Source organism: Pollachius pollachius (assembly GCF_949987615.1).
Source record: "Pollachius pollachius genome assembly, chromosome: 1".
In the NCBI taxonomy this organism is placed as follows: Eukaryota; Metazoa; Chordata; class Actinopteri; order Gadiformes; family Gadidae; genus Pollachius; species Pollachius pollachius.
Window position 1 is genome coordinate 16,982,847 of NC_136934.1, and position 21,897 is coordinate 17,004,743.

Genomic DNA, 21,897 nt, shown 5'->3' on the forward strand with positions numbered 1-21,897 from the left:
AATAATACAAAATAATACTAGTAGGCAATACTCATACATAACATATGAGAAACGCACTAAGGATGAACCAGCATGGCATAGTAAAAATGCATTGGGATTCATTTTATATGATGCCTATAAAAAAAACATGATTTACCACTGTATTTAGGTCTGTTTTTATTAAAGTACCATTTTATCGTACTTTATAAGAATCAAAAAAGAGCTTTTGTCTCAAACAATTATTTATCGTATGGTGGTCTGACATATTGAATAGTTGGTCAACCGTTTTATATCATGATTTGTATGGAATGCCATTTGGTTCAAAAATAAATAAAATAAAATAAAATAAATCGATAAATATGGCTCTGAAATGAATAGATGAAGCTCGCTACTTTTGTGTTGTCCGAGATAACTAGACCCACCTATTTGAACACAACCGATGGAAATGTGCCGTGATTAAATAAACGTGGCATTTAATAAATAATGTGGGATTTTGAAATAGAAATCCCGTGAAATTAACAAAAGTTAATTAAAAAATAGTTATTTTGAGCAACATCCTTTTTTAAATAAAAACTTATTTATTACAATATATTAACTGACTTATTCATTTGTATTTATATAGAAATATTGCCTGATTTATTTACTTCATATACATATTTATGTATTTACTTATTTAATGTGACCTCAAATTACATTACCTAGATTTGCACCACTGATTACAATTTTAAAGTATGGTCGAGTTTTCTTTATTTTCCAGAAAACCCAAATTACGGCGCAATCTCGCGTAAATTAGTGCCACGGGATTTGGGCAATGTAGTCAAAAGAAGGAGGGAGGAGGTCTGCTCTGCACGAAGGGCTGGCAAGACAAAACAAAAGCCATATATATTACGACGGTAGTAGCAGTTTTATGGAAAACCGTGTGAAGTCGCTTCCATTCTCGATTTAACTATCATAATATTTATTTTCCCAAATCGCTTTAAAGTGCAACACTATGCCTAGTAGCACGGCTTTGTTGGAAACGGAAGAGGGAGAGTCGGAGGTCCCGCCACCGCTAGTCCATGCTTTCGCCGGCATAGGCCTCGGCGACCAGGGCACGCATAGCCAGACACCCGAACAAGCCGGTGACAGCTTTCCTAGCTATAGCTTTCTCGGTGCAGTTCTAGACCTGAAGCCCCTGTCGATTCATCAATCGATTGAGGAAAAAAATGGTGCAGTAGCGACCGATGAAGAGTCAGAAGTTGCAGTCAACAATGGGAAGGGTAACCTAAATGGGAGTGCTAGCACGCTGCTAGCACAGGCCCACAACCACCACGTATTCCTGGGGCCAGGAGAGTCTGTCATGCCGTCTGGGATTGAACCACCACCGGCCGAAACTATCTTGTTGTACAACAACGATGACCTGGATGACGCGGGCGGCCTACATTCGGCAAACGGGATGATACTTTTGCCGTCGGAAATGTATGGAGGAGAATCAAGTTATGAAATGGAGCAGTCTTTGTTGATGAGGAGAAAAAGCGTCAACACAACTGAGTGTGTGGCCGTGCCGAGCTCTGAACACGTCGCAGAGATCGTTGGCAGACAAGGTTGGTTGTTTTGGAGTCTGCTTTGATCTTTAAATCGTATGTCATTACTCAGGATCTGACTGTATTAATGCAATGCGATTGAAATTACATTTTCACATTAAAACGAGTAGTCACTGCAGTTTTAGCCGACACCACCAAGTTAAAACTTGATCAAAGCAGCTTAATGCTAATTAATCGAAAGAAATTTCATTCCAGATGAAACACTATTGATTGAACAATTGTTATCATAAGGAGGTCTGGGTCTAACAATGTGTACTTGTTACTTGTAAAGACATATTTCCTTTCCCCTCGCAAACGTTTAAGATGCAGTCATTTGCGCATTGTGCTTCCCTTCGTTTGCTTTGTCTCATGGACAAATGTTGGTCACCATTGCCACATCAGCCAAAGCATATGTTAAGCTTATTGTGACACACTGACGTTATGCTGCTTAAACATGTAGCTACATGACGGGCCTTAATGGGAATTCCTAAATCACCAACTCTTAACTTGAAGAAATGGGTTGGTTTATATACTATATGGCTTGAAGAGTATGGCTATGTCGAGGTAGTCCAAGTTGGGGGAGGGTAGACAACACTTTCATGTTGACCACCACAGGAAACTACTGGTGTTATTTTTTATAAACAAAAAGTCTTTTGAACAGTATGTGAGAACATTTTTAAAAATAGAAAAATGTATATAAACATTAACAGGGAGGTCGGAAATCAGTTCTTAATTAAGATCATTGATTTCCAAGAGTCACTTGAAATGTGTAACATGTGTTTCAACGTGCTTGCATTTTGAACATGTTCTGTTGGGTATTTTACTGTTGATGATTTGTATAATTACTTTGACCATAATCTTTCCCTTCCGCAGGCTGTAAGATCAAAGCCCTCCGGGCCAAAACCAACACCTACATCAAAACACCCGTGAGGGGCGACCAGCCTGTCTTTGTTGTCACTGGGCGCAAGGAAGATGTTGCCATGGCTAAGAGGGAGATCTTGTCTGCGGCAGAGCACTTCTCACTCATCAGAGCCTCTCGGAACAAGACGGGCCCCCTCTCAGTCGTGGCTGGCCCCGGGCTCCCAGGGGCCCCCACCCTCCCCGGCCAAACCACAATTCAGGTGTGTAAAGAAATCTGCCCTGGTTCTATGAGCAGAACAGATATAATATCAATCTATAATAAACATCTATATATGGATAATGTCAACAATGCTTAAAAAAAACGAGAACACGAATGATTTGTATATGTATTTTTTTAGATTCATTTTTGAACCTGTATTGCTAATAATACTAATATATATTCTTTGTTATCCGTTTTATTTCATTGTTCTTCCTAGGTTCGGGTTCCATATCGGGTTGTGGGGCTGGTAGTGGGTCCAAAAGGTAGGTTGCTACTTTTTTTGGGCTGATGTGTTTACGTTGGAGATGGGATTTCTAAATGTGAGCCATAGAAGGTCCCCGTCTTTTCTTTTCTCATTACTATTAGTTTTTGTTGTGTTCTGGCTTGTAGACTTTGGACATGGCTTGAGACTTCCTTTTCAGACTTGAGTGAACTCGGGACTCAAGCAAAGTAAACTTTGATCCTGGTGCAACAAAAATTAAATGGGGCTGAAAAGTCCAACAAAGGCTGTGTAGGCTTTGGAGAAAATTTAAAAATTGCCTCACAAACTAGGTTCTGACAAGATGGTTTTCTAAAAATGAGTAAATGTAAAACCAAATCAATTTTGTTTTTTTGTAGGCATTTCTAAAATCCCTATTATTAAGATTCACGCCTATCTATATTCCCCAATGATACAGTTCCATGGATAAGCCATCCGTATTAGAAAAATAAAGCTTTGTTTTTGGTATATATTTTGTTGCAGAAACACTGCCTCTTGTTAAAAAAATATTATGATTCAGGCTTTTATTTTGTATCAAGACAAAATAATTCTTTATTTGGAATCCGAAGGACGTATGAACGGTGACTGATATTCAGCATATTTATTTAGGACCCATCCACATGGAGCTAAAACAGGCGAAAACGGTCCAGTTTTGTTTTATGCGGTTCAGGAATATCTCCGTAAAGACGGAGTCATTGTGAAACCGCATCGAGCTGTAGAAACGCTGTAGTAAATATTCAAGGCGCTGGTTCTCCACAGAAAAAACTGGAGCGCATCAAGCCTGTACGCAAACATTTAGTCACGGGGAGATTCAACCTTTTAAATTGAGCAGAAATACTTTTTAATGTACAGTTGGTAATTAAATTGATCAAGGGGCTATTTAAAGCTACAAGAATACAAATAAAAAAAAAATAAAAAAATCAACGCAACTCAGACGTCCCCCAGCTGGTGGGGGGCTAATGACGTCATTGTTTGCGTTTCAGGTGTCCACACAAAACCGCATAGGTCCGGTTTTATTTGAAACCACCCTGGGACAAGGTTTCAGAAATGTGTGGTGACTTATGCAGTTTCACCAAAAAATCGGCTCTGTGTGGACGGGGCCTTGGTTTCTCAACTGGCCTTATCTTTGGCACCATCTTTCCACACCAAAACTTTGCGTTTGCTCACCTTTCAGGGGCAACCATCAAACGCATTCAGCAGCAGACCCACACCTACATCGTGACGCCGAGCCGGGACAAGGAGCCCGTGTTCGAGGTCACCGGCATGCCGGAGAACGTGGACCGGGCGCGGGAGGAGATCGAGGCGCACATCGCCCTGCGGACCGGCACCTGCGGCGGCATGGAGCTCCCCGGCGTCGACGACAACGACTTCCACTTCAACGGCACCGACGTCAGCTTCGAGGGGCTCTCGGCTGCGGCGGCCGCTGCGGGCATGGGCCACGCCGCGTGGCTTCAGTCGAATGCCGCGGCCTCGGCCGCCAGTGGCCTGCCCGCTATGGGCGTGACCGGTGGCGGCGGTGGCACTCCGCAAGTCAACGGCAACTTCAGCGGCGGCGTCAAGATGTCTTCCACCTATCGCAACGACAGCTCCAGCTCCCTAGGGAGTGGCTCAAGCTCGGCCGATTCCTTCTACGGCAACGGGAACCTGAACCGCATGGCTGACTTTAGCCCCACCTGCTCGGTCAACGCAAACACCAACAACAACAACAACAACGGCGGCGGTGTTGGTGGTGGCGGCGGCGGCGCAGGGGCGAGCTTCTGGTTTGGCGATGCTGCGCAACCCCTGGGGTCCGAAGAGATGGGTGGAACCGGAGGGGGCGGCCCCGCCTCAGGATTTGATCCCCTTACCATCTCCACTGCCCCGGGCTCCACCCCTCTCCCCCAGCCCCCCGTCTGGAGCTCCTATGTGGAACATCAGGCCCATGAGGCTGGCAAAACTCAGGTTTGTGGGGTTTGCAAGGTTCAATTCCCGAAAATGTCCGTAGGTATTGTGTCCCCGTGCTGGTGTGTAATGTGTATTTTAATATATTTTTGATAATTTGTAATGAGCAAAAGTTAAAATCCTTGAAAGCCATGGACATAGTTGAAGTACTATTGTGATAGGTTGCCAGGTGGCGGGGTTCCAAAGCCGGTCCAGAAGTGAACCCTACAGCCCTAGTGGTCTATGCAGTAACGCCTCTCCTCTCCCTCCAGACCAGCCACCCGGGCACCCCGCGCCTCTCGCCCACCTTCCTCTGCACCGACGCCCTGGAGCACCCGCAGGCGCAGCGGGTCCAGCGGGCCCCCCTGGGCTCCACCGGCGGCCCCGAGTCCCACCGCTTCTCGGGCTACGGCCCCGCTTTCTCCTCTTCCAGCGAGAGCACGGCGTCCGCGTCCTCGTCCTCGCCCCCCGACTCATCCTTCCCCTACAGGGCGGCGGCGGCGGCGGCGGCGGCGGCAGGGCGAGGCGTGGAGACCTGCATCCACTGCATGGAGAGCCAGGTAGTGGCGGCCCTGGTGCCGTGCGGCCACAACCTGTTCTGCATGGAGTGTGCCACGCGGATATGCCACGGCCCAGACGCAGTGTGCCCGGTGTGCTTTTACCCGGTCACACAGGCCATCCAGCTCCGCAACATGTGATTCCTACCACTCGCCAGCCCTGTCCTCCCCCCCCCCCCCCCGGCCCCCCCATCTGTCGTGAGGATCGCCCGTGATGCGTGGCCAACGACTGTGGTTCCCCCTCCCCCCCTACCACTTCTAGGCCAAAATTGCAACGGGAGTGTGTGGAGGAGGGGGGTCTCACGAAACGGGCCGAGCACTGGGGACTAAGCGCAGGCATTGAGCGGGAGGGGTTTGTCCCAGAGCGCAGGGGGAAACCACAGGGTAGAGGTACGAGCATCTTTTTATTTCAATGGAAAGGTTGGGTATGGGGGGGCCATCCTGTACAGGAGCCTGTTATTGTGAAGTCTTCTTCCTAGATTGAATATCGATAAGTGGAGGGGTTAAGACCCTCCAAGTAGCATTGGGTGGAATGTTTTTTTTATTAATATTGTTAATATATATATTTTTTCTTTTTATTCTCCCCGAATACATTGAATTTATTGGACTTGAGAGCAAACTTTGAGTTCTAAGAGTCCTCTAGGTGAAGAACCAAGTTTGTAAGAGCAGTTTGGATTTTGTCATCCGTACATCTCATACGTTTTTCCTTTTTTTTCCTTTTCTTTTTTGCTGCCATTGTTTTTAATGTGTCTTGCGTTGCCCCTCATCCATTGTCCTTTTGGTATTGACCTCAAAGAGGAAGTATAGGGAAGTGTTTACATAGTCTTGACCAAAAATAACTTGTTGTCAACCTATACAAATTTTGCATTCAAGATCAAAAGATTATCACAGTCATGGTGGAATCGGAGCCTAAACCGATGGTAGCATTAGCTGTAAAGATGCGCGAGTATCTAATGCTCCTTGCAACAAACTAATGAGTTTTAACGATTGCGCATTGGATAAGTGAGCATAATGTATTCCAGAATGACCACCGAAGCAATGCCAATATGTAAAAGTCCCCTTTTAACCTGAGGCAAAAGTGGCTTAAAACCTACGAACATCACTCCAAACTGAAAGTTCAGACGTGCATCCCTCTTTTCCTCCTACAACCAAAGGTATGGGGTGAGGTCGTTAATGGCTTCCTATCGGGAGTACCCCTGTGTTTGATCCTCGTTCACTTCCGCCATGTTGCTTTCCATGGCTTCCTTAAGCCTACACGTCTGTTTACACGTTACTCGTGCCTGATTGCGTTGAGATAAAAAGAGAAACTTTTAACTGGTTCTCTGGAAACACAACGGCAATATATTTTTAACTAATTTGTGGCCTTTTTTATGGGAAGCCTCCGAGTACCGCCACAACAGCTCCGTAGTCAGACCTCAGCTGAACAGCACCCTGAACACACATGACCGGAGTCTTATTCTTCTAACATTTTAATTCTTAAACACATTTCTGCAAACATTTTTTTAATTATCCATTTTTGAAACCACAGATTTGTTTCGCTTAGTTCTTACAAACATTTTATTTTTGAAGATTTTATTTTGAATGTTTACACACTCCTCCCTCTACCAAGAGCCATTTAAAATATATATATAATTCTTGCCACCCTATTATGGGCATACATTTTATTTTCTTAAGTACGCTTCTGCCACCATCATACATGTTAACATTCCATATTGCCTGGATTGCGGCCATTTTAATACGTTTATCCTGAATATTGATTGATTTCCATGTAAACATCCCACTCCTAGTGACCAGGGGGCTGATGTTCTGCACACATTAGAGTGAGTGCGGAGGGGCCATGACACACATCTCTTTGTGCTGTGCAGTTGGGTAGCTGGCAGTTTGGCAGAATCAAGAGCATCAAGTTCAATTCAGTCTTGTTGGGACGTTTTCCAAATGGTGGTCATTGTTTTTAACCAGGGCCATACCAGGCCTAGGCTAAGAAGACGCCGCTATGTTTTCTATTAAGTCACATGATTGCAAGTCGTTTGGCGTACTTCATCAGTATACTATATCATCAGGGTACCTGAGGAGTACCTGAGTAAACGCCTAGTGCATGTTGGGTAACTCAAACACTTCTTGATTCCTTGAATTGGGCTTCAACTTTCCAGGCAGACATTTATTTTATTTTAAACCCAATACAATTATGTTCATCCCCATTATCATCAGTTCACACTTAAGACAGCTTTACATATTTTGAACTGACATAATTATCCTTGTGATTCGACGTAGTGTATTGTTAGTCACATTTTCTTTGTACTGCATTGTGCACCCAAACGGCACACTTAACATTTTCATGCTTCTTCTTTATTTGCGGTCACACTACCATCTTGTCTTTTCTACAAGTTTCCGCAAAATAAACTTGGGTTGTAGCATCATCCCAAAGTGGGGTGATAAAACGCCCACGATGTACATTAAGACCAGGATAGGTTACCCTGATCCAGTTTGTCACTACACATTGTAACGTCGTTGCTGTGGAAGGCTAACGAGACTTTACTCCAGCAGTAGTGGAGTGTGTGGGATAGTATTTGGACGTAATTGAATTGCTTTTTTTTTCGCTTAGATGTCTTGTAGAACATCCAAGCGTTATCAATAATGAGCCGCAACAGTGCAAAAAAGCACCCATTTGCCTTTTTTATTTTATTTTTTTCTTGAAACAACCGAGGTTAATCAAAATGCTCTCTGCCTCTATTCCATTTAGTGAGGCCTTCTGTCCGTCCATTATAGAGGCACAGCTTCGCGGGCTAGGGATGCCCTCTCTCTTCCGATGGAATGCAATATAACCGCTTGCTTGACATAATCTCTGAGTGATGCTTTGTTTTTTCTCCATATGGCTTATACTTTTATTGCTGTTTAATGACTGATAGAGAATTTATTTTTTATTTTGTTACATTTCATATAGACAAATATAAATATATATATATATAGATGTATATTAAAATGTTTACAGATGAGTTTTTCTGTTTTTGTTACTTTAATTGATGACTAGCAGTGATGAGTTGAAAATCAGTGCAGGAGGCTGCCATTCTATTTGCTTGTAGTCTATTTTTCCTCTTTTTTTTGTTGACAGTATTGATGATGATAATAATAGTATTGGTAGATGCAGGTTGTTTGAGTGGAAATGGAATGTGCAACACAAGCATGTTTTCATCATGAGCCGCCAATGTAAACTTCACACTGCAACTGTTTGTAAAGAGGCCACGGTTCCAAGGCCTCTCGTCTATACGCCACCAAATTTAAGAAAGGTATATTGTACAATTTATGTTAGAAATATATCTATATATGGATATATATAATAATTGAGCTGTACAAACAGTTTAAACGGTTTTTGCTAATTTTACTACATCTTTTATGTATATAAGTAGGGGGGAGTCTTATGGCATATAAATTCTTCAAATTAAGTCGGGAGTTTAAAAGCAGACTATATTTTATAATGGCCTCTTAAGTTATTTTGGCCAAAGCACTGATATTATATATTTGCTGTAAAGAGAATTTGAGAGTTTTATTTTTCTGATATTATAGTTACCTAATAAAGACGGTTTCATTTAAAGCCATCTCAGAATATGTATGTTGTTGTGATTTATACATTGAAAATGATCACCCCATCTTGCAAAATATGCAACCAATTAAATGTATAATTCAGGTTATTACAACTGCAAATAAAGCCGGAACCAGTGTGACCATATACCATCATAGGTGGTCTAACATTCAGCCATAGATCTTTTTTCTTTTGCCCATTTCTTCAATAAATTAGCTCCATTAAGACTACTTGGCAAGTTGTACAGTATCTCCCCCTCTCCACAAAGGTTTTGAATCCCTGTAATGCGTTTGTCCCAAGTTCAGTTTAAATGTGACTTTTGGGGTCAATACATTTTTATTTAGAGTGTTTGTATTGCAGAATGGCAAAACAAAGTAGTTTAAAAGGTGAAACGAGAAAAAAGTCAACCTCCCAAAATAAAGTTACGAGGTGGGATTAAACAAGGATTTGGAGAAAGATTCTGTTTAAAGTTAGACGGATTGTGATTCACTCAGTTCCCCTGACCAGGTGTTCCAGATGCAAGCACAGACCTTCTCTCCCAACTCTAAGGCAATGTAGGAAAATCTCGGAAAGATTAAGGGGTTTCTGAAAGGGAAATGATGGGGTGGAAGGGTTTTGTTTATCAAAAACATGACATTATTTTGAATACTATAGTTTACCTTTAAAATGTATGTTGATCATGCCATAGCCACATGAAGCCAAAAAAATAATATCTGCATTTATAATGTGGTCGAAAAGATTCATAAATCCCTTTTCTTTTCAGGGAGTTTTTCCTGTTTTCAAACTTGACAGATATATTTCAATGGTGGGTAAACACAAGTCCAATCACATGCTTGAGAGCAGCTCTGGTTGGTCACTAGGAGGCTTGCTAGAGGGGCTGCAAAAATGGGATGAACCGTGAACCGTGAAAGAGGATCAGTTGATGCTTTCAGGCATTGTTTTAAACACACTGTCAAATGGATCGGACCAAATCTGGAGCCTAGCTGCCCTCGGATTAACAAGAGTGGTGTTCATCTTAAAGAACCAGTACCTGTCAGCTTTGGCTTTGCCAAAGACCACTCATGTAGGCCCTTTCAAAGTTGGATTTAAACTACTTTTTCTATGACAAAAAAACTTTTTTGTATTGGCTCCAATAGACCCTTTTCACCTTGGTATCGCTGTAGGGTACACACAGAAGTCAGTCATTACACTTATTATGGGGCTACCCTTTTTATGTAGCAGGCCCAGATAGTAAAGGAGTTGAGGTCAGTCTACCCTTGCTCTGCTACATAAAAGTAGCAGACCCATAATGGTGTTACAAATGACCTGTGTTTATCCTACAATGACTCCACTTTGAAAAGGTCTTTTGATGTGTGCTTTGATATGGTAGTAGCAGCACTGGTCCTTTTGGATAAAATAAAAAGATAAAAGAATCGTAACATACATCACAATATCTGCATGGTAGAATGGGAAACCAGTTAACTTGTATTCATTTGGAAGATAATTGAAGGATCACAAGGTAGAATATCAAGCCATTTTTATTAAGGAGTTTCTCACATAAGAAATACAGTTCAACTAAGTTCTGCAATAGGCCAGTCACCACAAGGCTGTTTGTAGAGGCTCCCATTTTATATCTCCCAAGTTATACCAAACCAGTCAACTTAAGAGTCCAATATCAGATATCTGGTCATTCCTCTACATGTCATCCAGCAAATGTTATCCCAAACTTGTCCTGCAAAAAAAAATCCTGTTTTGTTGCTTCTTCAATGCATCATTACACAGAGCAAAATGTAAATTGTTGTCTTAATCCTTTGATTCCAAGTCCACCACAGCATTGCAAGCTGCCAACAAAAATATAAAAGGAAAGTTCAATGGTCAAAAAGATGAAGAAAAAAAGAGTGTAGAAATTCCCTAACATACAGGTGCATAACCAAATCTGACCATATAACCAAATTATTTAATTAAACTGCAGAATCAATGTAGTTATTACAGCTCATGGATCAGAATGACTTGCAATTCATGGTTTATTTACGAGCCTGGTATACTGACCAATAGAATCAAGGCAGCAGGTGATCACAAAAAAACTGTTTGTTTAATCGGGACGGGAAGGTAAAACCAGGAATACAGTTGAGATACTTTTCATTGTTGCACCTGGTTGATTAATGGTACCGTCAGTGGCCTGGGGTTTGGCATACAAGATGTTTAGAACATATTGTATAATTTCATGCAAATATTTACAAGAAAACAGGTTATTTACATGGTGAAAAAAAAGGCTACCCAGAAACTAAAATAAAAAAGGTGAAAATGTAAATCCATCTGCTGAAAGGCTGAAACCCGGATGAAGGTGTCACTAGTGTCATATATCTGCATACGTTTAGCATTTTTAGTTACTGAACTAAAACCTAGATCCTTACTTTATTTTCCTCAAGAGGAAATTACTGAATGTTAAAGATTTTAAAACAAAGAAAATAAAGTGCCAAAAACAAAACACCAATTAGTGTAACTGGTGTGCTGGGAAACCACTGTCATCACGTATTTTATATTTATCAGTAGACCAGGATAATACCTATACAGAGGCAAACTTAAAATATCAAAATCCTTAAATAACATTCTAATGTTAAAATCCAGTTCTATTGGACATCTTCAGTGCACTAACTGGTTGATGGGCAAGATCAACAGCCTACATCAGTAAAATTCAGTAAGCAAATAGGTTTTGTGGCATTTCTTATACAGTGTGTAAAAAAAAGAAAATGGATAAACACAATTCCCCTACACCATTATTTTTTAGCATTGTTTAAAATCTGATAATTACCCAATTTCAAATAGATGGGATTGTTCACCTTTAATATAGCCAAAGAAAATAAGAGGAAGCAGTATAAATCTTTATACAAACCAATGTGAAGGGGTTACTGATTTGAAGAAAAACGAAATATCACAGCGACAGTGCAATCTCTGTAACATAGTTTATAGCAACCACTCTTCTCATAGGCCTTAATTATGGCTAATTAGAGCCAAAGAGAAACTGCGATCAACAGTAATGTCAGGACACTTCTATACCCATTTCTTCGCAATTGTTTGTCCAAACGAGTTAGTGAACTGATTTAATGGTGATACGATTAAAAAAAAAATGCTTGGGATAAGTCAGTCATTGAACTTTGTGTCTGGCATCAGCATTTCATATAATAACCACATATTGGGACTCTGACATTGCAGGATTCAGTTCAAATAATATTTCCAAACTACCAGGTGTAAAACAATGACCATTTACAGTTTTGAATAATCTGACCTCGGCCTAGAGCTAAAAACAGTGAGATGATTGTATGTTAGCAGACCGGGAGAAGCTAACATGACCTCAATCAACTACAAGATGGCTCTAGGACTCCTGATCCCACTCGGACCGGCTGCCGTCAACTGGCTATGACCAGAATGAAGTTTTCCTCGTCTGGTCCTATGAATACTGATTGTCAAGATTAACTAGATATAGTTACATCCAGGAACCCACACCGTTTCATTCTTTTTAATTCACTATCATAATTTAAGGAAGTCCGCAGGCTGTAATACAGCCGGAGCTAATTTAAGTCACTCCCGATATCCTTAGTTTAGCATTCCCGTCGACATCTATCAAAAATAAATGTACATTTTCACATGTACGCCTGTTGCCCATGGCTCAAGTTTCTCTGTGTCTCTGCTCTCCTAAGAAAAAGGGTTAGTCCCAAAGAAAGAATTAGGACCAAGAAAAGCCTCTCCATCGACCGTTGCGAGGCGGTGGGCTCTGTAGTGTGACAGCACGACTCATACTGTTCAAGGGGCCCCTGGCATTTCCCTCTCAAAAGAGAGTCCTTTATACCAAAAGAAAACTAAGGTTTGGTTGTAGACCACTGCGGTTGTGTGTGTGTATGAGCGTGTGTGTGGGTCTCAGTCCAGGGGTTGTGGGTCAGCGATGGGCATGGTGTGCAGCACCTCGTCCAGCAGCTGCAGGGCCCGGTGCAGGTGGATCTCGATCCAGCACGGGGTCTCCTTGATGCTCTGCCGCGGGTAGTCGGGGCCCCAGCCCTTCACGAAGCTCATTCGGAGGATGCAGAGGCGCCGCAGGTCGTCCACCCCGATCCCTGCTGCCGCCGACAGACCTGGACGGCGAGACAGGAGCACTGTGAGAGAGCTGCACCGTTACACTCTCTCACACACACACACACACACACACACACACACACACACACACACACACACACACACACACACACACACACACACACACACACACACACACACACACACACACACAGTCTTTTGCGTACTGATGGCGGGGGCGATCCCTCCGACCGACCCAGGCCCCGGGATGTTTCCGGCCACGGCGGCGGCCTGGGCGGCGGCGGCGGCCTGCGCTGTAGCGGCCTGCTGCTGCATCTGCCTGTGGCACTGGCGCAGGTCGAATACCTGCAAGGGAGAGGAACAGACACACACCGGTTTAGGTCGGCGGGAATTCTGATGGCCCGCCTAGCTTGTGATGGTTCGTGTTCATAGACGGTCTTTTTTTTCATCCACGTCTCCAATGCTTGTCTGGAACTGTACTCGATACAATGTTGATAGTGATGGTTAGTAAATGATAGCGGTATTCATTTTAAAATGATTGATTTGGTATAAATGATAAGAATGATTCTCATATTAATTTAGGAATATTATCAAAACCCTTTTTGTGAACTTCTGTCAAAACAAAGAAAGAAAGAAATCCCTCACTGTGAACAAAATATCTCTTTTGTAATTCCTACATATACGATGTGTCGGACGAGTACCACGTGTGCGTCAGAGGGCAGCCTCCGAGCAGCGGTCAAGCAGGGTGCGCCCGGGGCACTCACCTTGATGTACGCGCTGGGGTAGATCTTGTGCACGGCGTCCCCGGGGGCGCGCCCCGCCTCTCGGTCCAGGTAGTAGCTCTGCACAAACACGGCGTGGTCGCTAAGGCAGCGCACCCAGACATCCCCTTCGCCTTTACACTCCAGCTGCACTCCCTTACCGATGTGGAGCCTGGGAGGAAACGGAAATATAGGGGTTTGTATAGGGCAGTGGTTTGTAACCTGCGTACCGCCGCAGTACCCTTGAGCAAGGCTAGTTGTAACATGAACTCCTGATTTAATACATTACAAGGGGGTTCTGTTACAATACATACAAGCAAACAATATACTGTTTGCTTTATTATTCTAGCCTGGCTAATGCCAGACCAAGCTCAATAGTAGATTGCACGTTGGTCTGGGGAAGCTGCTGCCATTTTCTTCAGCACAAGAGGCGTGATCAACGGGCCTAATTCAACTGACTCTGTACTCGATTGGCTGCTTGCCGTCGCTTCCCTGTCGTCATTGTTTTAAACCAGCCAATAGCGCGCCCAGGGGTAAAGCCAGCTTTGTGATTGGCTCCCGCAAAAACGTATCGGAAACAGAAAGAAATGTATTGCTCTTCTCCAGACCGTTGTGCAGGGCGAACTCAAATCGCCGGCAGAATGGGCGGGGCTACCCAGTCTATTATTATTCCACAATGCAAGCCCTTGCTCTAAGTGATATTTTGGAGAAAGAAATTATTTTTGGACCTGGGATTCTGTGACTGCCGTGTGTGAAATGTTCATATATCCTATTAAAATAAAGAATGCGTGTTACTGTTTTCCTTATACTCTACGATTTTAAGTTGGAGCGGATGGAAGTACAGAGTAGTAAGGGAGACAATTCCCAGAGACTCAACCAACTTGGCAGCGGGAACCGTAGATTTCAGTAGGAATACAGACAGACACAGGAAGACTTATAATCCCTCACCCACATCTATCGGACGCCGACTCCTTTTGAGAGCAAGACTGACTTCACTCAGCTAATACAGGCACATAATGGCGGCCATTAGTGGATCATCCCAAAAAGATTCTGAAGTATCCAATTATTTTCTGAATCATCAATGACAGGCATTGTTTGTATTGCATTTTTAAAATCTATTTGACACATATGGAATTATGCCAATTTGTAAGTGTATATTTTAAATTACAAGTAAGGCAATCATAAGAGTAAAGTCAAAGTTGAATATCCCCACCAAAAAAATAATCAAATCCCTTAATATGTGCTTAGTATGCCATTTCGGGACCAATTTTAGTACAAATTGCCTACTAGATCTGGGGCGTGTCGGGCAGGTGCCTACCTGGCTCTCTCGATGGCCTCGGTCCGGTGGACGTTGCTAAGCTGGCCCAGGCAGAAGCGGTCCCCACCGGAGGGGTCCACATAGCCGTCTACCGTCACGACGGGGCAGGAGGAGGGCACCTTGAACGTCTCCCCCACCTGCACGTCCATCTCAAAGTAGGCGATGGAGCACCAGTAGTCAGGGGCTGGGGGAACACACGGAATGTCATTCTGCATATCATTCGTCTGTAATTTGAATCACTTGATCCGATCGTGAAGGAATAAAACAAGATGCTAGCCAGCTTTGTGTGATTTATATAAGGGGGGGTTCTTGATATTTTAAAGGGTGTTATGATTAACAACCATCACCTTTTCCCAGCAACAATGTGGGTTTAAACAACTTAAAAACAAAGCACTACACTGGCCTTAGATTTTACCACTGAGTAGGCCAGGAATTTCAAACACAGGGAGCTGATCCTTTCCCTGTCATCCTCCTGTAATGGTGGCCGAGAGCTTTTGTTTTCTCGTCGCAATCAGTTAATGATAGGAGAACAATTAAACCACTCCAGAGTACCATCTTCATCTGAAGTTCACGTATCAAAGCACCAACAGTGCTGTTGTGAAACAAGACCCCAGATGTCCACACTTTGGCAACTTTCAGATCTCTAAGACAGGCCATATGCCCATTTGAACCTTTAACACACATTTCAACCTGCAATGTACCCAAACATGAAACACACATGTGGGATCAGATCCTGTACTTTGGACCCGGGGTCCAGGGTTAAAACCAAACAGAAGACCTTTCCATCTAATGTTAAAAGCTGATTGTTCTCCTCCTTGCAGCATTGGAGGGGGGAACATTACTGAAAAAAATACTGCTAGCAAAACCGCTTTCCGCTCTCATGACCGGTTAGGCAAGTGTCACCACGATACCTTACCTGGGTGGTTGGATATGGGAGGCTGGAAGGCTAGCTCATTATGCACTGGCCCTAGGAAAAAAAAGAGTCAGGTTTTATCTTTTAATATTATAATTGACATTTTTCTAGGGTTGTCCTTGAATTTGATAGAAAAACATTAAGTCAGCGTTTTATTGTCTCTATTTGTTGAATCATCGTGTCGGGAAAATGGCGTAATATGGTAACAGCTTGACATTGGGAGGATGGGTGGGGCTAAATGAGCAATACCACAGCATTGCTTGGCTTCTAGAAGGAAAAGCCCATGAGTTATACAATGTTTTGTTGTGGGGGTGAGGGAATGACTCAGTCTTCAGAGTAAATTAAAGACAATCTAAAAAGGTCAAATGCAAACTGGCAACAGCAGCTGTCATATCAAACCAGTCGTACTGGGGAAAATGATTCTCCCTTGGTACTCTATTGTATTTTCACTGTGTGGTTCAATTTAATGGGGATGTAATTCCATGAGCTGGAACGCATCGTTGTCCGTGTCCCTCTGTCTCCGTTTCTGTCGTCACAGAGACGGCCACCGTTTAATACCGATGCTGAATTTTTTTCATTACAGTATTTTTGCCTATATTAGAGTATAGGAAGCTAACTGTAGCATGCTGATGTGTTGAATACTGACATTCTCTGACATGAACGGACAGGCACATTGTCATCCTTCTGTGAAAAAGGTTTCCCTTAGACTTGAATTGCAATTTTTCCCATTTGACAGCTATCGCAAAAGAGAGTTGAGCCATTTACCATATAAACCCAGTGTGTTGGGATCTATAGTATGTTGAACTTACAGTAGGGCCCGGGATGCGGCATAGGGGGGTGGTGCTGGAGGTGCCCATTGGTATGGTGGGGGGGCATGTTGTTTGGGAAGCTGCTGTTCCGAGGCCAGCTGGCGTTTGCATCTATGGGAGCAAGAGATGTCTGTTGAAAACTCACAAATGATCAACACACAAACATTACCCAGATAAACACACGTCACAAAAATACAAATACACTGCCAAGGCGCTCTTTATGATTTGTTGGCTGGGAATTTAAATGCAATATTGATGACGATAGTCTAGCTTGGAGTTAGTTTTTTGTTTTTTGGAGTTGGAGTTAGTTTAACTTTCTACCGAAAGTTTCTGGGTTCAAACCCAAATTTCTGCATGGACCTATAACACACCGACACACAAGATGCTGCCATGTTTGTATCTGTGTCTTACTCCCGGCTCCAGCAGCAATGGCGGGGAAGGAGGACGAAGCGGAGGTGGAGGCCTCGGACAGGGGGAGCAGAGCCGGGGAGCCGAAGGCCTCGGAGGGGCCCGGGCGGCTACCGGAGGGGGGGTGTTGGATGGTCTGGAGGGAATGTCCCCCCTCCATGGAGGGCAAACTAGGCGGAGAATCAAAGTCATACTCGTCTTTAACCATGAGCCCTGAGCTGGGGCCAGAGCTGGTCAGAGTCAGCCCTGATAAGTCTGAAAACCAAGATCAGAAAGCACATGTCAATGGGGAGGCTTGGCGACAGCGAGGTAGAGGTGCCACGTCACCTTACAAATCGCTGAAACCTGTATACTTAACAGAAGGCTGAACACAATAATTTGAACAAACATATCATTTTTGTTCCTTGTGAACAAACAGTATTTGGTTCAAAAACTACAATATCTGCAGGATACATTTTAAAGCTGCACTGAACTGAAATACTGATGTGAATTCACTTTTGTATGACTAATGTAAAATGTCATACACTGTAGCATTTTATATGAACACAATTGTAAAAGGAAATACTCCAAAATCTACATTTCACACTAAAATCTTTATTCATTTTGGACTGGGAACACACAAACTGTTATCCTGAGGTTTAAAAGTGTTTAAAAACTCCAACAAAAAACATGTTATAGACAATCATATTGAGAGGACGCCTCACCTATGCCTGGGGAGACCACCCTCTCATAGTGATAGGGGTTCACGCAGACATTGTCGCACTTGAGGTCAAAGGCGAACTGACAGTATTTGACGTGCTTCAGCTCATTCTTGTGCAGGTCGGGCCATCGCCACAACCTGGCGTAAATCACATGCGGGAATCCTTTACGTCCAGCCACCTGGATGGAAACCAACCAAGGGTCAAATGGGGGGACACTGGAGACTAACAACCCACACAGGACGGGTGTAGCCATGGCCAAGATTAAACTCCAAAACTGTGGTTCCCTTTGTCCTTTGTTGATAATTCACAAACCAATATATAGCTAATTTGTAAATCAGTTAAACATTGTCCAATAGAGTGTCAGGAATTGAACAATAACTCAATAAAACACAACGTTTATGAAGTTGAATATATAGACCCGAGTATGTGCAGTGGTTTATTCATAACCTCATCGATATAGTGTCCCGCATACTGCATGAGCAAAAAACAACAACAAACATTCTTTGCATGGAGTGTGTTATGACAGTATGTCAGGTGTGGAACCAAAGAAGATTAGCTGATTGCAATGGCATCAGCTAAAGGGGATCCTTTAAATAAACAACAAGTTCCTCACCTGAAGCCGTCCATCGAGTGTCCGTTGGATCGTAACACACTTGCTGGGGTGCGCCCCATTCGTGGTGATGGCTGTGATAAGGGAGTCCAGCTCATCCTTCTTCTCCTTCAGTTTCTTAACCAGGCTCTCGATGGCTCGCTTAGCAAATGTCTCGCTTTCACCGCCCTGCCTATGGCACATCAGGCTGTGCACGATGCTCAAGCAGGCATCATTGCTTGTAGGTGTGTTGGTGATGGACATGTTGACCTTTGCGCAGCCTTAGCTCTATACTGAAGAGAATGGATGACTATTGACATATATTTGCCCTGTTTAGGCAATCAGGCATCAGTTGATGAACACGGGGAGTTGACTGGCATTTCGGTGAACGTGGTGGTTTTCTAAAAACGATGCACTCATGGCTGGCTAGGTGCCAGAGTGGGGTAGTTTGTCTGAAAAGAGAAAAGCAACCAAAGTTGATGATGGTATTTAAATATACAATCCAAGAAGGTAATCGAGGTTTTTACTATAATATTCTAGCTAACCAAACGTTATAAAAATCGGTATAAAATATAAAATAAATACACATCTCTGACGCCTACTTTCTGGCTAGGTTAATAAGAATGGAATACATGTTTACTATACAAATCAATGGCTCCAATGCAAAAATGTGCGAGGAGACAAGATGAAGTTTTACGAGAACTAACAACTAGAGACGAACTTTAGAGACATACTTTATTAATCTACCGCTCCATATAAGCAGTATCCTCTGTTGTAAATCCGACAAACCAACTACTCTTAAAAACATACTGACAATTACAAAAAATGCATATGACGGCATTAGCTAGTGATGCTATCGTGATAACAGGCTACGTTAGCTAGCAAGTTTAGTGTTGACAAAACTCATACAAATAAACACATGACTGCATTGACTTTGCTTGCTGCACATAGTCATGTTGTTCTTAGACAGTGGTCGAAGAGCTAGATGCCATTCGAGCTAAATGCGGACGTTTTTGTGTTTGTATAATTAGGCTACGGACATAGTTAGCTGGTTGCTAGTTAGCTGGGAGCTAGCCCCTTCCCCGCTAATATGTTACCGTGCGCTCGCGGCCGACGCTGGGGTGTGTTGTCAGATCACGCAGGTTGTGTCTCTGGCGTTATCCACACACATTCTCCAGTAGGCAACTTGAAGAAAAATTAAGTGCCACAGAACGGAACTCGTACATCCTCAAAACTGTTGTGGGAACGTAACAAGACAAGGCATAACATTAACGATTTGCGTGTTTAAAATTGCTTCGCTGACACTTGAGGTACTACAGATTCCGACTATGGCAAGCTGCGCATGGGCAACGTGGAGCGACAGATTGTGGCATTACTAGGCTACTTAATTTATTTACTATTTACGAATTCTGGCCAGCAAAGTAAATGAGTAATGGCTATAAGTATTGTATGAAGCATACACACACACACACACACACACACACACACACACACACACACGCACACACACACACGCACACACACACACGCACACACACACACGCACACACACACACGCACACACACACACTTTCGAAAGTCAAACCTCTGACGTGTGTGTGTGTTTGTCTCACACACACACACACACACTCACACACTGCAGACGTAGAATTATTCTTCTTATTATGGGCGTGAGAAGGTTTAAGTAACATACATTATCTATTTCCTCCTCTCTCTCACCCCTCCCCCCCCCCCCCCCGCTCACTTTGTCTTACAGCAGAGGGCAGTATCCACCAGTTTACCAGCCTAGAACGGTGGATTCTCCCCCATCGGATCGAGATCATTCAAATCAATACAAGGTGCGGTAGGTACATCCGAGAGTTATACAGAGAGACTGCTGAAAAGGGTGAAAGAGAGCAACATCAAAGTAAATAAACAAAAAAAGTCCCCCTCTTTTTAATAGTGTTTCAGTGCAACTGGACCGATCACAGAAAATAATCCCTGAATGGGCCAATCACGGAAATCAAGCCCTGATTCAACAAATTACTAATTATTAATTATTAATAGCACTTACATTATTACAGCATCTTTAACATCAAATATAATATTGATTAGACAATTGGATGAGTTGAAGATATCTGAAATGAACAGTTCCAATATGCTTTCTTCAGGGATTAGTAGAGGTTGTTATAACACTTTACAGCCTCTGAGGTATAAAATAGACTTAGGTATGTTTCACAAAGGTGGAATGTTCCTAGAGTAGTTGAAGTGGCTTTACACCAACTACGATAATACAGGTTAAATTGGAGTGGTCGGACAACCTTGTAGTGTGTTACTTAACCTTCAGTTTTCGGAGAGATTGGACAGATTTAAAACTATGACTATCATAAATATTGTGTTTTTCATCTGATTGCCTCAAGACCTTTGGTTTTCCTCAACAGTATGGCATTTGAACATATACAATTGCTGACCACAACTCTCCTGGAATTTTGAGAGGTTCAGTCAACTTTGTCACACCGGTGTTCCGGGTCCCAAATGACCGTCAGGAAATGCATGGATAAAACTATATTATGTTAATCAAGAAGATGGAAAACCTCCCCATACACACCTACTCACTCACATATCCACAATCACAACCCCCTCAACCCTAACCCTGTAATCCATCACTGAGGGCTCCTATGACAGCAGATCCACTGATGTACACCTAATGGGTGTGTCAGGTTGTGTTGTATTTATGATGAATGTATGTAAAACATTCAATTAATATTGGCTTTGATAAAAGTAGGCAAAGCTGTTGGTTGCACTGTTTCAGCCGTAGAACTGGTATTGCAGTTCATGTTCCAAGATACACTTACAGACTGAACGATGAAAGCCCTCTGTGCAAACACTAACTCATCCACACACACACACACACACACACACACACACACACACACACACACACTGACTATTTACATACATTTGCGCGCAATCAAATAAACTTTGTCTGGTGTGAACACGCACATGCGCATATCTGTGTATTTTTGTTTGTGTGTGAGTGTGTTTGTGTTTGTGTGTGTATGTGTGGGTGCTTGGTAGTGCCCACCTCAACACCAGAGTAAACACAAATTCACATAGACATTCAGGAGACAGTGGAGCTTAAGTGATGTGATGTGACTTTCTCTCTCTCTCTCTCTCTCTCTCTCTCTCTCTCTCTCTCTCTCTCTCTCTCTCTCTCTCTCTTTCCTCCCTCCCCCTTTATCCGTTTGACTCGCTCTCCATTTCAGAGGAAACATGATAAACAGACCATACTCATTTTACCCATCACACCGCATGAGCAATGGACAGACTCATCTTTAACCTGCATCTCTCCTGCCCTCTCTCTCCTTCAAATCTCC

The 21,897-nt window shown here is 43.1% G+C and overlaps 2 protein-coding genes across 2 annotated transcripts; one reads left to right on the plus strand and one right to left on the minus strand.

Moving 5' to 3' along the window:
• Positions 1-841: 841 nt before the first annotated feature.
• Positions 842-8,977, plus strand: LOC307077254 (RNA-binding protein MEX3B-like). The gene is made up of 5 exons (XM_079738602.1): positions 842-1,562; positions 2,415-2,662; positions 2,879-2,924; positions 4,095-4,861; positions 5,113-8,977. Exons 1-5 carry the CDS (start codon positions 971-973, stop codon positions 5,536-5,538), a joined length of 2,079 nt encoding a protein of 692 aa, XP_079594728.1. The 5' UTR covers positions 842-970; the 3' UTR covers positions 5,539-8,977.
• A 1,496-nt stretch (positions 8,978-10,473) lies between these two features.
• On the minus strand, positions 10,474-19,869 carry LOC307081934 (mothers against decapentaplegic homolog 4-like). The gene is made up of 10 exons (XM_079745306.1): positions 19,639-19,869; positions 18,566-18,993; positions 17,956-18,130; positions 17,255-17,506; positions 16,844-16,954; positions 16,038-16,088; positions 15,122-15,305; positions 13,807-13,975; positions 13,249-13,387; positions 10,474-13,080 (listed from the first exon to the last, which is right to left on the minus strand). Exons 2-10 carry the CDS (start codon positions 18,803-18,805, stop codon positions 12,869-12,871), a joined length of 1,533 nt encoding a protein of 510 aa, XP_079601432.1. The 5' UTR covers positions 18,806-18,993; positions 19,639-19,869; the 3' UTR covers positions 10,474-12,868.
• Between the last annotated feature and the right edge of the window lie 2,028 nt (positions 19,870-21,897).